A 20,166-nucleotide genomic window follows, 5' to 3' on the forward strand; every position below is an offset into this window, starting at 1 on the left:
CATCATAAGTTTAAAGACTAATTGACAATGTATTTAACAGGTTTTGTAAGTCTTATATGCACATCCTTATTTTACATTCCCACCTAAAATTTGAGACATGCTAGAATGGAGAGCAGGGCTGCAAAACAAATTTACATACATTTCTACACATTTCCTTATTTATGCTGCAAAACGTTTAACACATTCCATGATCTTTTCATGTCTAAGTTAAAGTGTAAGCTGTTGGTCAAATGGCAGCACCTACAACAATCAAATCTATTTTGATGATCTAAAATTTTGGCCGGGAAGCCGATAAGATCACACCACTGTTATAGTCTTAAGAAATTAACAATGTTAGATTTTGATCACTTAATTAAATTTGCTTTTATTAAACTGATGCCTAAGTAACTCCTAAGGTGCTCAGTGACCTGATGGTTCCTCTCTGGGTTTCTGGCTCAATAAGTCAGGGTGCATCCATGGGTAATTATACAGTAAAGTGCCCTTTCGTAAATCGTCATTTGAACAGATGACTTTCAGTTCAGGGGATGAAGAGCTCCTTACCCACACAAATTAAAATGGATCGTGACTGGGATTATACAGTTTTTACAGATGCGGTTTCTGAAGTGGGATCGGCATGCTAGTCATGAATGATCAGATTGGATGACCAGGTTTTCATTGTGTTTTAAGATACATTTTTTCCTCATTTTGAGCTGTTTTTTTTTTATGTACTATGGTTGAGTTTTGTGTGTATTTTAAAGACCCATGTAAGGACAGACATTGAAGATAATCTTAGGCAATAAATGCAGTGGTACTTTGCACTGGTCAATGCTTGTACCTATACAAATAGATATTCAATAAATATTTCCACATATTAAAACCAGAACATATTGGAAGTGGATGAAGACGATAGAATCTGTGAATATTGTAAAAAGTTCCAGCTTTGATGCAGTTGGAGAAGAGAGCTTTAATTGAATCAATGTATATTGAATTATTTAGTTCCTACATTAATTATTCATTATATGATAAAGGCATATTACACATATTAATGTCTGATTAGTTGGTTCATATATGGATTTCAGGTATTTCTTATGTCTGTTGACATTTGGTTAGATTTATGTGCATGTATTGATTTAAATCCCACTGTTGTCAGATCTTTTGGGATTCTATGGATTTAGACTGTCTGTATGTGTTTAAACTTGTATGAGGGCAATTTTTTTATGCCTCCATGCCAGTGACAGCCAGAGCCAGGGGCATATAGTTTTCAGGTTGTCCATCCATCCGTCCATATGTACGTATGTACAGACGCGATATCTGAGTAACGCCATGACAGAACCTCTTCAAATTTGGAACACTCAGGGACTCAGGGATGAATTGATTAGATTTTGCTGGTTGGCTGGACGGTAACCTCCACATGCGGTTTTGGCCTTGTCAACGCAATATCTCAGTAATGCCTCAAATTTTTGGCACAAATGTCCACTTGGACTCAAAGATGAACTGATTAGATTTTGGTGGTCAAAGGTCAAAGTTCAAGGTCATGGTGACCTCATGTTCTTGTGAATGCGATATATCAGGAGGGAATTTCATCACTTCTGTCTCACTGTGACCTCACAAAACACGTTTTTGGCCATAACTCACAAATTCATTCACTAATTATGACACAATTTACCTGAAATGTCTATAAGGATGAAATTAAATGATGATATTTTATATCCAAAAGGTAAAAGGTCAACTTGACTGTGACATCATCTGCAAAAACACCTCTGCTCATTATTCAACACTATGACTCAGGAAGGAGAGACTGTGACCATATTTCCTGTAACTGGTTGGCGGAGGAAACAACCAGGAGGAGGTGATTCAAGTTTTCTGTGTAGTTGCACTGTAGGATGTTGGTGGTTAATGTGTCCATATCTCTGCTCTGACTATCAATGCATCATACTTAGTGTAATTTGTCCTGGGGAAGGATTCAGGAATACTAAAGAGGTGCCTCCATCGATTCACATGTAAACACTCAGCTGTTGCTTGTGGGTGGATTGACTGATTGGACACAAAGCTGCATTCACATCAACTGCTGTATATTCTGTATGTAAGGAAATGTCTATCTACTTTATCTCATCAACCATTTGTCCTTGAACACAACATATATACACTGATAACATACTCTATCACAGATAAGACCCTAGCACAGATGATTGTCAGCCTCACAGCTCTTCATACGCTGGTGCCCAGAAGATGGTTGAGACGTGACGATGGGTGGTGCATGTGTTGTGTGTGTGTGTGTGTGTGTGTGTGTGTGTGTGTGTGTGCCTGCGACAAGCATCACGAGTTTCCAGATGGGTAAGATTCGGTGACTACCTTTTCAGCACTCACCATCCCTCTGTATCTCCATTCTGATCCTTCGTCTCAATAACTGACTGAAGGGTTACAAGGGCTCTATTTGTGTATGTGTGTGTGTGTGTGTGTGTGTGTGTGTGTGTGTGTGTGTGTGTGTGTGTGTGTGTGTGTGTGTGTGTGTGCGCGCACGCGAACAGCTTGCCTGATTAGATAGCTGAATATACTCTGTATTCAGCCACAGCACTGCCTGCTCCGATTGGCATAGCTTATGAAGTGCCCGTGCCCCTCCCTTGGCAGTAGAGTGTGTGTGTGTGTGTGTGTGTGTGTGTGTGTGTGTGTGTGTGTGTGAACGTGTGATCCATAAAGTCAGGCTGCAATTAAAAGGCCTGTCAATGGTGTCTGCCATAACAGAGGCTCGGACTGTCACTATCAACCAGCCTCAACACACACTGTATGGAGCAGGAGGCGGAGGCAGGATGGGGCATATGGGCGAGAGGACACAGAAGAGTGAGGAGTGAGGGAAGCAGAAAGAAAGCAATGTTGAAGGCAGACAGATTCCACAGTTAGTATTGTTATTCCATCTGGTCAGAATGAATCTACAGTCTTAATAAAGGTTACATTACACATTGAATCAGAGGATTCAAAAAAGTGCTGCAAAATGCTTTCTGTGTGGGCTCAAAGTTGCATGTTGCATTTGCAGCCACACCCTCATCAGTCAGATGCTCAGGTGTGGCAACATGTTCATAATTTCCTGGCTTAACAATTGTGGCCCTGAGATCAAAACTGCAACTTCAGAAAACACATGCACAACAGACAAAACACAAATAAATTCAGGAAACGTGTGATGGAGGTGATGAACCTGGCTGGGAAAACACTTGTTCTTGCTTCTGACTTTTGAAGTTAAAAGCATTGAACAACAAGTATGAATGGATAGATTATGATAAATCCATGCAAGAGGCAGGGGTTTATCACTTCTTTTTTTTAAAGTTATTTTTTGCCTTTATTCCGAGCGAGAGAGACGATGACATGCAGCAGGAGGCCACGGCTCAGACCAAACCGCTGCAGTTAGGACTACACCTTCATGGTACACCTCTACCAGGTGAGCCACTGGGCGCTTCCTCATCATCACTGTCCGCTGGAAACACTCCCGTTGTGTCATGAGTATTTGCAGCCGCTTTCTGTATTTGGAAATAGGAACAAAAATCAACTTGGCAACTGATTTTTTTGTAATAAATGGTATTGAGTTAATTGTCCTGCAAACATTTGCATGTTAGGTACATCAACACAATAACAAAAAATTACAGTACATATCTTACATAGTGATGCTCCAACATGGAACCCGATGCTTCATACAGGAGGTTTGACTCAGGTCTTGGAGCTTGTTAATGATCAGAGCACAGACATGACATCTCATGTCCTGGAAAATACACAAAGGTTAGTTGAACATGTTGCAAAAAGCCTGTCTTAGTTTTTAAAATAAAAATGTATTCACATTCTACGGAAGCATTGACATCATAATGATATTACAGTTGTAATGAAACTGAACTGATGAAAATGAAATGATCCATGATCTTGATGAAAAGCATCAAGATCATGGACATCATAAAGGATGACTGATAAATTTATCAGGCTTTGAGTAGAAAATATGAAGTTACATCACGCTGTGTGGCATGTTGGGACGGGGGCACCATCTTATGAGAAATGGGCTCTGCGTACCTGTGCCTGCAACTGTGGTTACCGTTTGTTTTGTTTGGCGAAAATGTTGTTGAAATTGTTCCACTCAGACGGCGAATGGACAAGATGAAGAAAGGGAAAAGAAAAAAAAAAAGGACCAGAAGAAATTAAATCCCAATGTTAAGTCACGATCTTTGGACAAACTACTACTGATAAATAACATAGATCCATAGAAGACTGGGCAACAGACCCTGATGCACCACCTCCACTCACACACCTGGGCTTTGTAAATGATCTTGTTTTTGGACCAAGTGCATACACTTCCAATGAGTTTAGAAGTTATAAATCTCTAGAAACTCATGAGTAGTTTTGCAGTGGCTAGTTGCAAGAACTGCTGATTCACAAGCTGGCAAACTAAGAGCAGAGTCAAACTCACAAAGGTAAGGTGGCACATCCCTTTTTGGCCCAATTATTAAAGCAAACAGCATATAACACTTTCAAAAACATTCGGTTATGTGATTATTTAATTGAGTCATAGGCAGTAGGTTTAATCAGTTGCATTATTGATAAAAAAAAAAGACATGCTATCCTGTTAAAAATATGCAGGTTTTTCTACTTGCAGTGGGTAGATGTGTTTAGTATTTGTTCATGTAGAGAAGAAAAGGATGCAGACTTTGATTTTACAGGTTGGTCCTACAGTGTGTCCCTTGGGTTTGTATGGAGAAATGCAGCAGGAACAACATGGCTCATAAACAAAATGATGATGTCAGTTACCCAAAATTCAACACAGCGTGACGTCAACTTCTCATTCTCTATAGCCATGTTTACATTAACCTCCACAGTCTATGGTTAACACAGGTCACTACACTGGCAGGGTGAGGTAGAGTTAGCAAAATGCAAACCCTAAATTATCAGCAAATGCTAGCACTAGCTAACTAGCTTGATTAGCAAGGTGCCTCTGTAATTCATGTTAACTTTGACATTAACTTTGAAAAACAAAATGTACCTACCGAACAAATTGAACAGGCGACTCCCGAGTGTTTTGCAGAATAAACAACTTTTAAATAAACAAAATGTTACAAATAACTTTCATGCACTGAAAACACGCAGTGAAAGCTCAAAGTTGTAAGTCGCATCGCTCTATCCTCCATCCTGATTGGCAGGTCGCCGTGCGTGGTAGCTAACCTGTCAGTCACAAGGTAGTCACGACCTGCTTTATTGTCTATTTTCCTCTTAATAGAACCATAATTAACAATATAAACATCAGGCTGTATTGAAGAAGACTTGTAACTAGCGACTGGGACCATAAACTCATTAGGAAAATGTTTACTGAGGTAATAAATCAAGTGAGAAGTAGTCATTTTCTCATAGATTTCCAATCAATCAGACATCTTTTTGCAACCAGTGAACCTGCCCCCTGCTGGCCATTAGAAGGAATACAGGTTTAAAGCATTTCTGCATTGGCTTCACTTTTCAGACCTGGAGTCTACGTCCATTCGGTTGGACTAAAAAGGCAAATTAGAAGATAAAACCTTGACCACTTGGAAATTGTGATGGACATTTCCATTTTTTTTTTCTAACATTTTACTTAAAGCTGCTCTAATCAGTCTCTAATTAATATTTCTATATTTACAATAAATTAAACAATGAACTAAATAATCATCAGAATAATTGATGATGAAAACTGTTAGTTGCAATCTTATATAATAATATATAATAATAAAAACTAAAACTAGTAAAATAGGGCTCATGATGAAAATTACAAGAATTATCCTTGAGCACTAAGAAAAATGCAGCTCATGCCACTGGGGTTAAGGTTTGATTCAGTCTTTAGAAACCAGCATTTAATAACTTGAAAAGCTGCAGTTCCAACTGTTGCAAAATTAACAAAATTAAGTACAGCAGAACACATGTTGATACTGGTACTGACAGTTGAGCACCCAAAAACAAATAAGATTAGGAAAAACTTAGTCAGGAAACAACACATGAATGCAGATAATTATATGACACAGAGGGCTTTATGGAGTAACGCGAAGATGAAGAAATATCTGTGATTTCCAGAACAGATTCTTGTTTACAGGGGTCAATGGAACATATGTATTACAGGATATTTACATCACACACACACTCTTTGCCATCGCTGCCTGTTTGCAGAGCCGCAGACAGCACATCCTACCAAGTTATAATGGAATGTCTATGTGAATGGATGTGTTGTCCTCTCTTCTTTTGCGCTGTTGCTGTACAAACACACACAAACACGTTCAGATCACCTGCCCCTCCCTTCCCCTCTCAGAGCAGGATGCGATATTTGAGCGCACGTGGGACCCTGTTGATGACGAGGCGTCCATCGTAGCTGAGTGAGGCAAAGAGCCAGGGGTCAGCTGACGACCACTCCGCCGCGTACACACTGTCCTCGTGCTCCTCGTAGGTGGACACCACGCTGTCCTTTAGGGGCTCCTTACTCCTGGATCACATGGATACACAAGCACAACACAAAGAGGTGAGCTATGGAACATGGAAGAAGAAAAATGCATCTCATCTTCTTCTGCACATCATGCAGGTCTCTGTATGTCATGACCAAGGATGCATGGAGGAGCTGCAGATGCTAAAATGGCTAATATTAGTCACAATGTGTCGTGTTGTATTCACTGTACAGACAAGGTTAAGTGTGATAACAAAGCATTAACTATTATAAGCTAATGTAACTTAAATTATGTCTAACACACAGCATTGGGTGGTGTCCATATGAAAAAGTAACATCAGATCACCCGACATCAGCAGCACCAGATGGAGGTAAGAGGTAGTTTGTATGATGTGCTGTCGGGCCATGTCTGAAGACCTAAGGCCAGGAACACACTGGGTGTGTGGCAGCTGTGGAACGTCTTGGTTTTCATTTTGGTGCACATGTTAAGGGGTTAAAACAGACACACTGCCTAAATGAGACGCTCGTCGCCTCGCGGCTGTGTCACATGATCTAGAGATTTGGCGTCTTGCCTATTTTTCCTGCTTTTCTCAGGAAAAATAAACAGAGAAAAGACCCGTTGATGTCATGTTGACATCATATCAGCAACATAAAACATTAAATTGACACCTTCCTCTGCAGTTTCTCTGTCTAGTCTGAATCTGAATGATACAGACCTGAAAAAAATGTAAATTAATTTTTTTTTTAACCATTTAAGCAGCTGCATGTGGAGACAGTGGCACTTTGGTGATGTTTTCTGTGAAAAATAAATTAAAAATTAATTTATAATGAAAAGAAATCTAACATTCCAGTAACATGCCAGCCCGTGTGATTCTCCACAGCAGTTCAGCGACATCGGCCGCCACACACACGCAACGCAGGCAGTGTGTTCATAATAGATTATTCCAATGTAGCACCTCCTCTTGTTTCAGGAATCATGAATATGTGTGAAAGGTTCCTGAAGCACATATGCAATGGGAACAAACAATCTTTTTTTATTGAATATTGTTTTGCATTTTTTTTGATAATACAATAAATAAAATACTTAAAGGTGCCATGTGGAATTTTCTTGTAAACAAACAAAGTAATTACAATACATTGTGTGCATCCTTGAGGGCTAACAAACGCGTTGAATGTATTTCATTCTTGATAACATATGTGGAGAGACAACAATGGGAAACTTTCATTGTTTACGTTCATTGTTTACTATCGTGTTGTTTTCTTCGTCACTGTCTTTGAGGATGGACGGCTGCGTTTCTCTGCGCGTTACCACCACCAACTGTCAATCAGTGGAATGGCGTGAACCTGCGAGGGTGATGTGTATTGTGTTGCTTGCTTACGTATGTGGATGCGTATAAAATTAAAATAAAACAAAAGAAAAAAAAAATACAAACAAAATGGGAACCCTGTAAAAATGTTAATCTCTAGTGGGCTAAAACTCAGAGACAGCTTGTTTTAATATACAGATCTATTTTAGGCAGTGAGTGATCATTACTCACACGCTCACACACAACATCTGTTCATATCAGCTTGTCTCCTTTGTGCTGTGGACAGCCCAAACACACCAGACCCTGCTGAGGACGGGGGAATATTCACTTTGTTTATTCTCTGTTTCTCGCTGCATTCAGAACGTTCACAACAGCAGCCTCCCCGGTGCTGAGACGGTTGTACCACTGCCACAACAATGTGACAATAAATACAATTTTACAATTATGATCTAGCATTATTGCCTTCCCCAATTTTTCCAAACCCATTGCTGTAAGTAGTCCTGAGGGGAAAACAGTGACATACATATTTGGATTTATTTTACACATTAACTATTTCACACAGATAGTAGCTGCTCCCTCTGGGCTGCAGCCTGAGATAAAAACACTTCATGTGCTCTGCTCATATAGATTCATTGTGGAAGAAACGAACACGAGGGTATATGTGAAAGAGAGGAAGGATCCTCAAGGATGGTTCGGTTCTCAGGGATTATGTCGTTGTAGAGTTGTGCATATACAGTTGTACGGTGTGGTTGTCGAAGTTACTGTAGCTCTTCTGACTGGAAATTTCACGAATAAGCAGGTGTTCAGGTGTTCCTAATAAAGTGCTTGGTGAGTGTAATTGTTATAAATTGTTGTATAAATTGTTAGTAGATGATATTTGAAATCGTATCAATGCGTCTACATGCTGGAGTCCTGCAGTAAGTGAACATAGTGTACGCTGGAGGGGTTAATATGAATCAGAAAAAAATGAGCGGACAAAATGTAACTGAAATAAACTTTCATTTAAAAAAAAATGTGTTTGTTTGACTTTTATCTCAAAATTCTTCATAGCAAAGCGATACGCTGTACGCTGTTAGCAGGACGAAGGCAGTGAGCTCTGCCTGCGACTACTCCAGCTGTGAAAACCTGACTGTTTCTGATCGACAGCAAAGCGACCCTCAGACAGGTGTAAAATCCAGGTCAAAGCTCTGGGTGTGGCTGTGAATGGTTTTACACTAAATAACCTCCAGTTTTAAGGTAAGAGTGTTAGCAATATTCATTTAAATGAAAACTGAAAAAAAAACAAGGCTCAGTGTTTGACATGCATTTAGAGGTTCAGTTTGGGAATCTGCGACAGCTGAGAGGAGCAGACTGATGGCTCTGGATGGAAAATGTGTGACGTTGATTTGCTCATAATTTTCACTGAAAATGATAAACAGGCGTATAAAGTTTCTTTTCCTCATCCCGTGTGGCTGATCAGTAATACTGATTAAATCCTGTACTGACACGATTTGTCAGGAGTGACTCTCTGTCTAGTTACACTGAGTTTTTAAATGAATCTGTTATATATGCGATGTTGTTATACAGGGTACTTTTGATTGTAAAGAGTTTTCTTTTTTCCCGATGCTCAGCTTTTGTGTTATCAAACAGAAAGTTAATAGAAATAAAACAGTGGGAGTGCATTGGATTTGCAAATGCTGTTGCATCTTTCCAGACTTTATTGTTTTTCATGCCTGGACATACTTCTTAAGGGTGTGCCTACATATACCGTTATTTTCTCTGAGGGCCAGCCTTTTTTGCATGGCTGCTCTGAGCACTTCTAGTTGAAAATATCTGAGCTTTTCAGAAAAGTGATGGTGTCGTCAATACAGCTCCTTTTCAAGAAACTTAGCAAATGGTGTGGGACTTGTCACCCTGGTAAGTAAGAAAATGAAGGAGAAGCTTGTACTGGCCCTTTCTGTCCCGAGCTGTATTATATGTCAGACTGAAAGTATCACAAAAAACACAGAAAAGCTCATTCGCAGGAGCAGATCAGTCGCTGAGTGCTGTGCTTTTATCACTGTACCTTCAACAATGTCAAACAAAAAGCATAGGGGCAATGCTAGTCTATCAAACAATGGCGGTGTCTTTGTCAAGATATTGTTCTCATAGAAACAAAACCAATGCGCAGTTCTTTTATGATGAAGCGCTTCCCAGTGCCCTATCAGCTCTTTCCTGCCAGAGAACAAGACTATATGTAACATGCCCTTCAGGAGCTATTTGTAAGCCTTAGCCAACGTTAGCATTCACAGCTGTTGAATTACCACGAAACTTTTCAAGTTCAACATCAAACTTGATTCCTTTATGTCTGTCTCCAGCAGTGGAAATTCAACGTCAATGATATCTCTTGTTTTGCTCCTATTTCAATTACTTCTTTCCTTCTTCTGAAGTTAGCATGCTAGTTAGCCCCAGTCCAGCCGAACTGTGTCGTCACTTTCCGATACTGAATCAATGAAGCGTTTAGTATGCCCTGAGGAGGTAGTGCTGCTCAGCAGTGCATGTTATAACCTCTTGGTTTGTAAATGCAACAGTGGCTGAAGTTCTCTAAAGACTGTTAAGTAAACAGCTGTTAATGCTAGCTGCTGTAGCAATAGCAAAACTTACAAATATATCCTTTGAATTAATAACAACTTAAGCTGCATTCTTAATCATACAACCTTTATTTGTGACTTATTTTGTGTCTTATTTTTGGCTGGACTGCAACAGCGGAGCAAGCCCTATGATCTCGAATGTCCGTGACTGAGTGATAGAGTTGAGTGATCATAGTTCCACCATTGGTCAACTGAATGCCACGTGACTGACCACTGTTTCCCCATTGGCTGCAAACAGTTTTGGGGGTGGGGGGGTGGGGGGCATTTACAAAAAAGCAATCAATCTAGTGACTTTTTGGATAAATCTTTGGCTATTTAGAAGAGAGTAGCCAGTAACGCCCTCTCTCACATCACATGTGAGTACACGAGTGAATAAGAAAGATATTCTGATCATTTTACAAGTACATATAGTCAAAAATCACAGCACAGTATTTGTGTATAATGTATGTGTTTGGTGATTTTGTTTGTGTATCAGTCACTATTTCAAACTTATATTGACTTCACTTGGATGGAATCTTATTTGAAAGCAGTTTGCTGATGTTCATTCTTGGTCATGACTTACACTAGACTAAAAATGTAACAACATTTTTGTCAAACAATCGTCTGATTACAAAAAAATTTCAAGTGTTTTCGTTGGCTAAAACTAGACTAAACTGTTTATGGTTTTCTTCGACTGAGACGAAACTAAAATGTGTAAAATGGGTTGAATAGAAATAACTCTAGCTTTAAGACATCACGGCAGGATCATGATCACAGCACCGAACAATGCAATATGCTGTAGAAGAATGCTGTTTATCCCTCGAATACAGTTCAATTTGTAGAATCTATGCCAAGGAGAAGTGACGCTATTATGGAGGCCTGTGTTGGAATAACACCTTACTAAAACACTTTATGTTGGTTTTTCTTTTTTTTTTTTTCACAAATCTGTACATTAACATCACTACAAGGTTAAACTGACAAACAGGAAAGAAAGACGCAATCCTTTTAAGAACAAAAATCTGAGCCTGCTTTGCTTGAGCTCCTCAAAAATAATCATCATCCTCAAATTTAAGTGAATTGTTGAATTTTAAAAGCAAGTCCAAGCAGTGGAGGACTTCTGTGCATAGTGTTCAGGTACTGTGGAGTGGACAGGTACTGTACATACAAGAGGGGTCAATAACTATAGTGGAAGGGTTAAAACTGAAGCTGAGTGCTGGTGATTAGGAAGAAGAGTTGATAATTGTGGATGAGAGTCAGTCATTGAGTGTAGGAGCTGGTAGTTATGGATGAGAGGGGGAATGGGACTATAGTGGATGGAGGACAGTGGCAGATTTGGAAAGCACTGAGTGGTAACCATTACAGATGATATCCCTACAATTTTAAAATCAACTCTAAATGCTATAGAGAGAAACTCCTGAAGTATTTTGACAGCAACTTATTTTACATTTTTTACCTCTCCACTTTTATCATTCTGGATGTCAGTGTGAAGGTTCAGGCAGTCGGCTTTGATCTGAGGAGGACTAATATCAAATGAACAGTTCAAAATATGCAGCATGTTTTTCCAAACACTTTAGTATCGCACAGTTTGTTTCACTAGGCTTTTTTTTGTAGCACTCCAGAAACGTACAAGAGCAGTACAATTAAAAAAGGAGTAATGAAACAGGGTTGGCACACACACTGCCATCCAGTGGAAGTAGACTGCAGAGGCTTTGCCAGCGGCGCTCTCTACAGAGTCTACACCCTGCTGGGCATGATTGGACCTTTGAAGAACACAGCCATCAGGGCCGCAACAGAGGCAGCAGAGAGAGCCCCCAGGTGGCTGTGGATTAAGAGGGGTGATCCGTGGTCTAATGCTGCTGGGACGCAAGTGGATGCCTGGGCCTGAGTTGCCTGGGCGAGAGTGTGTTATGTTGTGAGACGTGAAACACCTAATGAACCCAGGAAAAAAAGCTGATGATGCGCCCCAGAGCATCCGTGGGATGATGTTTCACCTGGACTGTTAACACCTTAAAATCCTCCAAGTCCAGTTGGAACTGCCAGTTGCAGCACTTCTAAATATACTGACGACCTGGATGGCTGAGAAACTTCAGACTGGCTGGTTTGAGTTTTTCAAAGGTGATGGCAAAGTGAATATCTTTGGTTTTTGGATTATTGGTCTGACAAAACAAGCAAATGAAAGACATCACATTGGGTCTGATACAATGATATTGATACAATCAATAATGAAAAAATGATAGAAAATATGTATAGCTTTATATTTAAAAATTTACTGGACAGAATGCCATGCTTTATATTTAACACATTCATGCTTTCATTTGAAATAACTCCCTCGAAATAACTCTTTTCATAACACTATGATTTTTCCTCTGTCATAATCCTGAAGAATAAACTTTTCATTTATAGCAGCACTCCTGGTAAATTATAGTAAAAACTAACATCGTCTGACAAAATCACCAGCTGCCATGCAGTCAACATAGAGAGGTGTGTCTGCAGAGCGAAAGCCCGATCGGGCGCTTGCTGGGAAATGCTGGCAGCTCTCTCGTCATTGGTAAAGGGGTCTGAAAAGTCAGGAACCAACAAAGCCTCCAGGTTTGCAACACTGTGTGTTCACGATAAACCTTTTTGAAAGAGCAACAACCAATGAGGAAACGCCAGCACTCCGCTGGCCGACCAATGAAGCAACCTTATCACTCAGTCACGTCGAATTCGGGTGGCCAGTGGTGTCACTCCAGTGTGTCCCCCTATATTCAATCAGCGGCGGCTCACCTCCGCTGTCGCGATCCAGCCAAAAACCCAATCACTACCAATTTTCAGATTGCTGTAAAGCGTTTCCTTTTCTAACCAGCCTGAGTTGCTCTTACTTGTCGTCCTGGTGGTTGTCCTCGCCCTCACTGAGCTCCTCGTCGTCCACTAAGTGTCCGAATGGCTCCGAGGAGATGGACACCATATTGGAGAGAATGAGGCGACTGTCACTGCTGGCTGTCAACACCAGCTGGTCATGGCTGTGGTTGTAGCGGACGCTCCACACCCTGGGAAGAAAACACACATGACCAGATATGCATTCAGAATTTAACAATGCATTTTACATTCAGGCATGAAGTCCGCTGACATGTATCTATCTACCATTGTTCAAAATAAAATGCTACTGAATGCAGTGATATTACTATAGTGAGTGTCTATAACCATTCATATACACAGTATATGTTGACTCTGTTTGTATGGGCAGACCACACATGCTCTCACACTCACACTCACACTCACATTCAAACAGAGAAACCGCCAGTGTGTCCCTTTCACACACTCGTGCCCACACAAATCATGCAGAAAATGCAGAGTTCTCACAGTGGGATTCACAGCAAAATATGCCTATTGTGGTGTGTATTCAGATTCCAATAATGGGGATTTGGTACCTTGCAATCTATATTCGGGCTTAGTTCACATGTGTTGATGATCATTATCATAAATTCCCTGATCCAGGTTTTATTTGTTGCTCAGTTTCACTTATTTTTCAATCCAGCTGTTTCTCACCTTTCCTCCATTCCTTTCTCCATCTTGTCCCCCTCTTTCTATTTCTCTGATTGTCAGCACTGTCTCCCTCTCTTGCTTTCTCATCCTCTTTCTCTCGCTCTCTCTTTGTGTTTGTCTATGTCACTCTCTCTCTCTCTCTCTGTGAGCCCCGGGCATAGCTCAGAGTGCGGTCCCAGTTCCCTCACAGGGAGGGATTGAGGGATAACCAAGGCTGTTGACAGAAAATCAGCCTTGGCCACGCTGTTCCCCGCGCTCCTCTAATCCGCTTCCCTGCAAAAAAATAGTCCCTAATACCCCCAGCAGCCCTGAGGCCATATCCTGGCTGGGCTCCGAAAAATGAGCACGCACAATAAATACACACACACACGCGCGCACACACACACACTCACACACACACACACACACACACACACTCAGGGAAACACCTACACACATATGCATCACACTAAAGATAAGTGTACACACCGGACAAATACACACAGATGTTTTTATAATGCATATGCATTACAAAAATGCTTGAATGCACACAAAGGCACATAGCCACACATCGAGATAAAAAAAAAGAGTGCTTGAAAAAACACAGATTAGATGGTGACGCGCACACACACACACACGCACACACACACACACACACACCTATCTGTTATCTGCAGCTATCTACAGTTATGGATAAGTTTGCCAAGTCTATCTTTCTTTTGGAGATAACGCCCGCTCTAGTCTGTGAGTGCGTGTGTGCAAATGCTTGTATATGTGCCTTTGTGTGTGTGTGTGTGTGTGTGTGTGTGTGTGTGTGTGTCTGCCTTTATCAGGTGAGGATTGTGTGATGGTGTGCTGCAGCAATAGCCCAGTTTGGCTCGCAGACACACTGATCATCTATTCAGCTCACACAGGAGAGAGAGAGAGTGCGTCCTCCATGCATACACACTTCTGCAGTACACTGGGTTCAGGTCTTAGCACTGCCTGCAGCTTCACAGCAGACAGTCCACAGCAGGACTGGGTTGCGTTCAACCCACAGTGATTCAATCCTTACTAACAAAACAAGGAGCTGCCTATTTAATTAGTAATTAGTGTATTACTACTTTTTATTGCACTAGCAGTAGTTGGAGCATTTCATTAGTTAGGAGATAAAGCCATTAATAAGACTAGAAACCAATCAACAGTGAAGTCGACAGAGTCATCATGTTCATCATTAGTGTTAGTCTGTTTTCCTGAATGTGCTTGAATTATCCTGCAATGTTCCGTAAGAGGCATTTTGTCCATTATGCAAACACATTTTTTTCACATTCAAATAGTCAAATTTAATGAAATGATAAATGCTTTAGTAATTGTTCCTGTTAATTTTTTGTTATTATTTACAATAATAAAGGTTTAAGATAAAATGTTACAGCAGCTAATAATTCCACCAATAAAAAGTTCACACTTGAGTCTCCCAACATTAAAAGTGAGCTGGGAGAAAACGTTGGCGTTTGAGGCAGTATTGGTCATTATGACAAAATCAGAGTGTCTCTTTAAAGAAACTGGACTTTGAAAAAGATTGATATAACAATCTAATCCCCACCTAAAACAGCAGAGCGGTCTGGATTTTCATGAGTGGTGTTCACAGCATTTTAAAATTACAATTTAAAAATTAACCAGCAAAATCCGTTCTCCGGAATCAGTGACTCTGGATATTCCACACAACATGCTGTAATCTGTGTTCGTAGGGATCATTTCTGTGGTAGCTCCAAGGAAAAATTATTTTCAGTGAGATCGGGATACTGTTTCTCATGAGAGATTGTGTTGTCAATTTTTAACAGATGCACTACACGGGCAAAAGTAGCCTCCAATCTGCTGGAAAGGATTTCAATGGGATTTTGTGGCTGCAGGGATTTGCTCCTATTCAGCCACAAGAGCATTCGTGAGATTGCGACCTTCCCCGAACTGTTAACACAAACTTTAAAGAACACCGATGCTTAAAATAACGCAGTATGCAGTAGCACGCCGGAGCACAGCGAAATAACACATTTTTTAAAATTTGCCTTTTTCCAATATCAGCTGAACCAGATAATCATGGCTAATAAATTCATGAAAAGTCCGTACAGTTACAATCCTGAACAGAACTTTGCACAGGCACAATCCAGATGCTCCTTCACAGCAGGAATTGGGGAGGAGGTTTGGACATTTTTATCTCATAACAAGGTCTTCATGGTTGCACAATTCAATGGCCTTCCCTGAATTAAATGGGTATTTCTCAAAGTTCCCCTTTTGCAAGCTTTTGCTGTATTTCATCCATTCCTGACTGCTGGCTCACCAAGCTAATGCAGCACTTTGGCTAGGCTGTGTCTCCCTCTGCTAGTCAGTGGGCATTGCATATCTACTTGCAACACTTGGCCCGCATTGTCGCCGGGTCAGAGACTGAAAGAGAGAGAATTTTAGTCACATTTGAAACACAAATAGTCCAACATGATAATCGAGCCCAGCTCAAGCCCAGAGCGGGATCAGGTTTCTGAACTCTGCGGTTTCTCCTCACTGAAACTAAGGCCCTAAAATCCAGAACCCAGACAGACAGACAGACATTTAGTGTATTTCCAAAAAATATTAAGTAATCCATGTACTGAGACTGGGTGACAGCAGGTTCTGATTCAGTGCGACACTTAGACCAGGACGGACGCTTGCTGAAATGGGAACTTGGTTCAAGGACAGTACCCACTCCATTACCTGCATCTCTCAGACCCCCCCCCCCCTCCTTTACAATACACCAACCAGTGCGAGTGCTCCTCCAGGGTCTTGACAGGCTCCTGAACGTTGCGGACATCCCAGAACTTGACCTTGCAGTCGTCTCCGCAGCTGGCCAGGTAGTACTGGCGGTTGGGGTTGAAGTCCAGGTCACGCACCAGCTGGCCATGGGCGTTCTCTATACAGTAGATCTGACTGGAGAGGAGAGAGAGGGAGGAGAAGATTGAGGTGATTAAAACAGGATGGGGGGGAAAGATGAGAGGAGAGGTAGAGAAAAGAATTAGGATGGAGGGATAAGAATGAGAGGAAGCAGCCGGGGGAGAGAAATGACATGAGAGAGGTATGGAAGAGAGGGTAGAGAGAGAGAGAGAGCGAGAAGGGGATAGGACAGAACAACAAAGGAAGATATGAGAGAAAGAATGATTCACGGGGTCGACACAAGCGGGAACATTCCCAGGCTGAATCAAAGCCTCCTCTGTGTCTGTGTCTGTCAGCGAAGGCCAGGCTCAATAAAGAAGCCGACAAGACAGTGGTAAATTATAAAGGTGAGCCTCATAACCGCACAGCCTTGAGTTCCTGCTAGAGTGAAGTTAACAGAATGACATGACAGAGGACTCTCTCTGTGCATTGTGTCTCCATCTTTCCGGCCACCTCCTCCTCCCCCTCCTTTCATCTCCTATGACTTTAAATGTGTAGGTAAAAAACTACGACTGCTTCTCTTTTATTTGCTTCCTTCTGTACAAACATGACATTTCTTTACATAATTAGTTATTTAAAGCTGCAACATTTTTTTTTTCCTGAACAATGAAAGTATAGTAAGATGGTAATGATGGTAATGATGGTCAAATATTAGAGATGTAGTAAAGCCCATAGAGAATTATCACCCAACACGCTCCCTCAGATGTATGTTGCAGTTTACCTTCTTTTAGCTCCCTGTTTTGTTTTTCTAGCTCACAAACACAGCTCTCATCAACCTCATTTCCATTCACAGCCGGCAGATCTTCTCAGCCATTACGTTCTGATGAAGCTGCTGTATGGATCCTACCCAGCACCACTGCAACACACAGACAAAACTACAGACTGACTGGTGGAGACCTTCCAACGTCTAGCAAGTTAGAGACTGAAATATATCTTCTAACCCTAACCCTGTTATTGACTTGTATTCTTTCCCCAATCAGCCAAAAAAAAATTAATTAATGCAGCCTAATAATATACTGTATAGACCAATACGCTGGCTGTTTTGTGTGTTGCTCTGTCATTACTGTGGAAGCAGAAGGGGTTGAAGCGAAGGCATGCGATGCGATGACTATGAAGCATAGACACTAGCGATAATCACAATCAGAAATCTCCCCCTTCAAACTGGTCGGTAGCCTGCTGTGAACGTAGAACTTATTCTCAAAACAGTAATGTGAGTCTGGTTATGACCCGCTTGGGGAAACACATGACAATTACATTTCTGTCTGAGCCGCAATAATGTGGATGTAAATCTACTGTGTAACTTTGACAGGCAGTCACAGCATTATTGGGTAGCTCATGATTATAATACAATGATGATTATAATACAATTTAATAAAAAATGAGTGGAATTTTGTGTGCCGGGAAACATATGCAGAGATTATCCAGATCAGATAGGAAGCGATCAGCAGCACAAAGCAGACGGACGATGTTGTTCTGTGGTCTGTCCCATGTCGTCATGTGACCTGCGAGTCAGAATTCAAACGTGAGGACTTAATGGAGACCAGTGACAGGAAGATTTGAAGAAGAGGCTTTTCATTTTAGAGTTGATATTGACAATTAGTCTGTGCATTCTGTGATTTTAAGGTGAAAAAACATGTAACTGTCTGAAATGTAACAGAATACAGGACCGGAGATCTTAGACACACTGTATTTAATGGCAAACACTGTTCAAAAGTAAAAGCCTTTGCATAGATTACAGTGTTATTGTGCAAGTTTTCCAGCGAGACACCACGGTAATGGAAGCTTGTTTGCATCTTCGATTCTTCTATAATATGACAAAATATCTTGTCATGTCATATGAAAAATCCTGTTTCTGCATAAGCAGCCGTGCTACACTATGTGTCTGTGTAATAATGTGACTAGCTGTATATTAATGGTTCTCTTGCTAATATTTGCTAGCTGTCTTTGTATCCTGCTCGTGGTGTTTTATAAAAAAGAAATCAACTGGGGGTCAGGGAATGGAAACTCATTTGAATAAACTGGTAATTAATTGCATCTAGAGCTCTGCCTTCACCATTAATGCAACATGAGACAACAACACCATTTCCTCTCCAGACTAGCCTAGCGAAGCTTAGTTTGGCACAGATTTGTTCAGTAGAGTGGAAAGCCACAGTGCTATTGCCCAGCTGGATGCCAACAGCAGCTAGCCAGCTAGCTAGTCACCCTGCTGATCATGTTAGGCAATTAACATGCTAATTAAAAATCTCATTAAAATAAGGGAGGTATAAGAGAATGACCTGGGGCAGACTGCTGGGCTTCAATTAGGTCAAGACAACTCAGGGACTGTGTGTGACTGAGTGTGTTTGTGAGTGTGTTTGTGAGTGTGTTTGTGTGTGTGTGTGTGTGTGTGTGTGTGTGTGTGTGTGTTGTTGCTACCACTAGACCGTGGCATTGGTGTTGGCATATGGAGCTTGACAGAAAATGTCAAATAAGAAGTAATAGCTTCCAGTGAAAACACACATTTTTCATGGAGCATAGAGAGAGAGCTCCGAATAACTTATTCTGTAAAAATGAGTGCACATACATCGATATCTGGTTTTCAACTATTACCATGAATATACACAAACGCTGATCTCTGATTGGTTATAAGGATTGTGTTGCAGTTTTCCAGTTGCATACGATATGCAATGCCCATCCTCTCTGTCATGTGTTGGATACAGTATGTAAAGTATCCTCACAGGAGAAAAGGCAGACACCTAGAATCACTTTTTTTTGAAGGTGGCAGTGTTGGTGTAGCTCTGGTGGGAGATCAGGAATCAATGGAAAGAAACAAAACTAACTAGAATGACCTCATTGTGGTCATCTGCCTCCGTTGCCCAGGTTTCAGGTTACATCCCTGTTCATCCAGAGTCATAGAAAAAAATCAACCATTTGTGTGAAATCTTGTCATAATTGCTGAGTGAAGTCTTGAGCTATGGCTAAAAAGGGTTTTGTGAGGTCACACTGACCTTTGACCTTTGTCCACCAAAATGAAATCAGTTTGTCTTGGAGTCAAATTGTCTTTGAGTGAACGTTTGTACCAAAACCCCTCAAGGCGTTCCAGAGATATTGCGTTCACACGACCAAAACCACATTTTGTGAGGTCACTGTGACCTTGACCTTTGACCCTTGACCACCAAAATCAAACTAATTCATCCTTGAGTCCAAGTTAACGTTGATTCCAGGTGAACGTTTTTGACAAATTTGAAGGGAGTCCCTCAAGGCGAGACGTTGCATTCACAAGGCCAAAACTGCTTTTTGTGAGATCACTGTGACCTTGACCTTTAACCCTTGAGCCCCCAAAAATTTTATTACTTTTTGTGCCAAATCTGAAGAACTTCCATCAAGGTGTTACCGTCCACGTGAGTGGGACGTACGGACGGGCTGTGACTGTCGCTGGCACGAG

General features: G+C 41.0%; 1 protein-coding gene across 1 annotated transcript in view; it reads right to left on the reverse strand.

The window, feature by feature from the left end:
- Positions 1 to 5,974: 5,974 nt before the first annotated feature.
- eipr1 (EARP complex and GARP complex interacting protein 1) overlaps positions 5,975 to 20,166 on the reverse strand; it is a 66,120-nt gene continuing 51,928 nt past the window's right edge. Inside the window, exons 7-9 of the mRNA XM_056394215.1 lie at positions 16,572 to 16,739; positions 13,163 to 13,330; positions 5,975 to 6,448 (exon numbers count right to left, since the gene is read on the reverse strand). Coding sequence (XP_056250190.1) covers positions 6,274 to 6,448; positions 13,163 to 13,330; positions 16,572 to 16,739 — 511 coding nt within the window. The 3' untranslated portion in view covers positions 5,975 to 6,273. The remainder of the gene's footprint in view (positions 6,449 to 13,162; positions 13,331 to 16,571; positions 16,740 to 20,166) is intronic.

This window comes from Seriola aureovittata, chromosome 13 (assembly GCF_021018895.1).
Source record: "Seriola aureovittata isolate HTS-2021-v1 ecotype China chromosome 13, ASM2101889v1, whole genome shotgun sequence".
Taxonomy (NCBI): Eukaryota; Metazoa; Chordata; class Actinopteri; order Carangiformes; family Carangidae; genus Seriola; species Seriola aureovittata.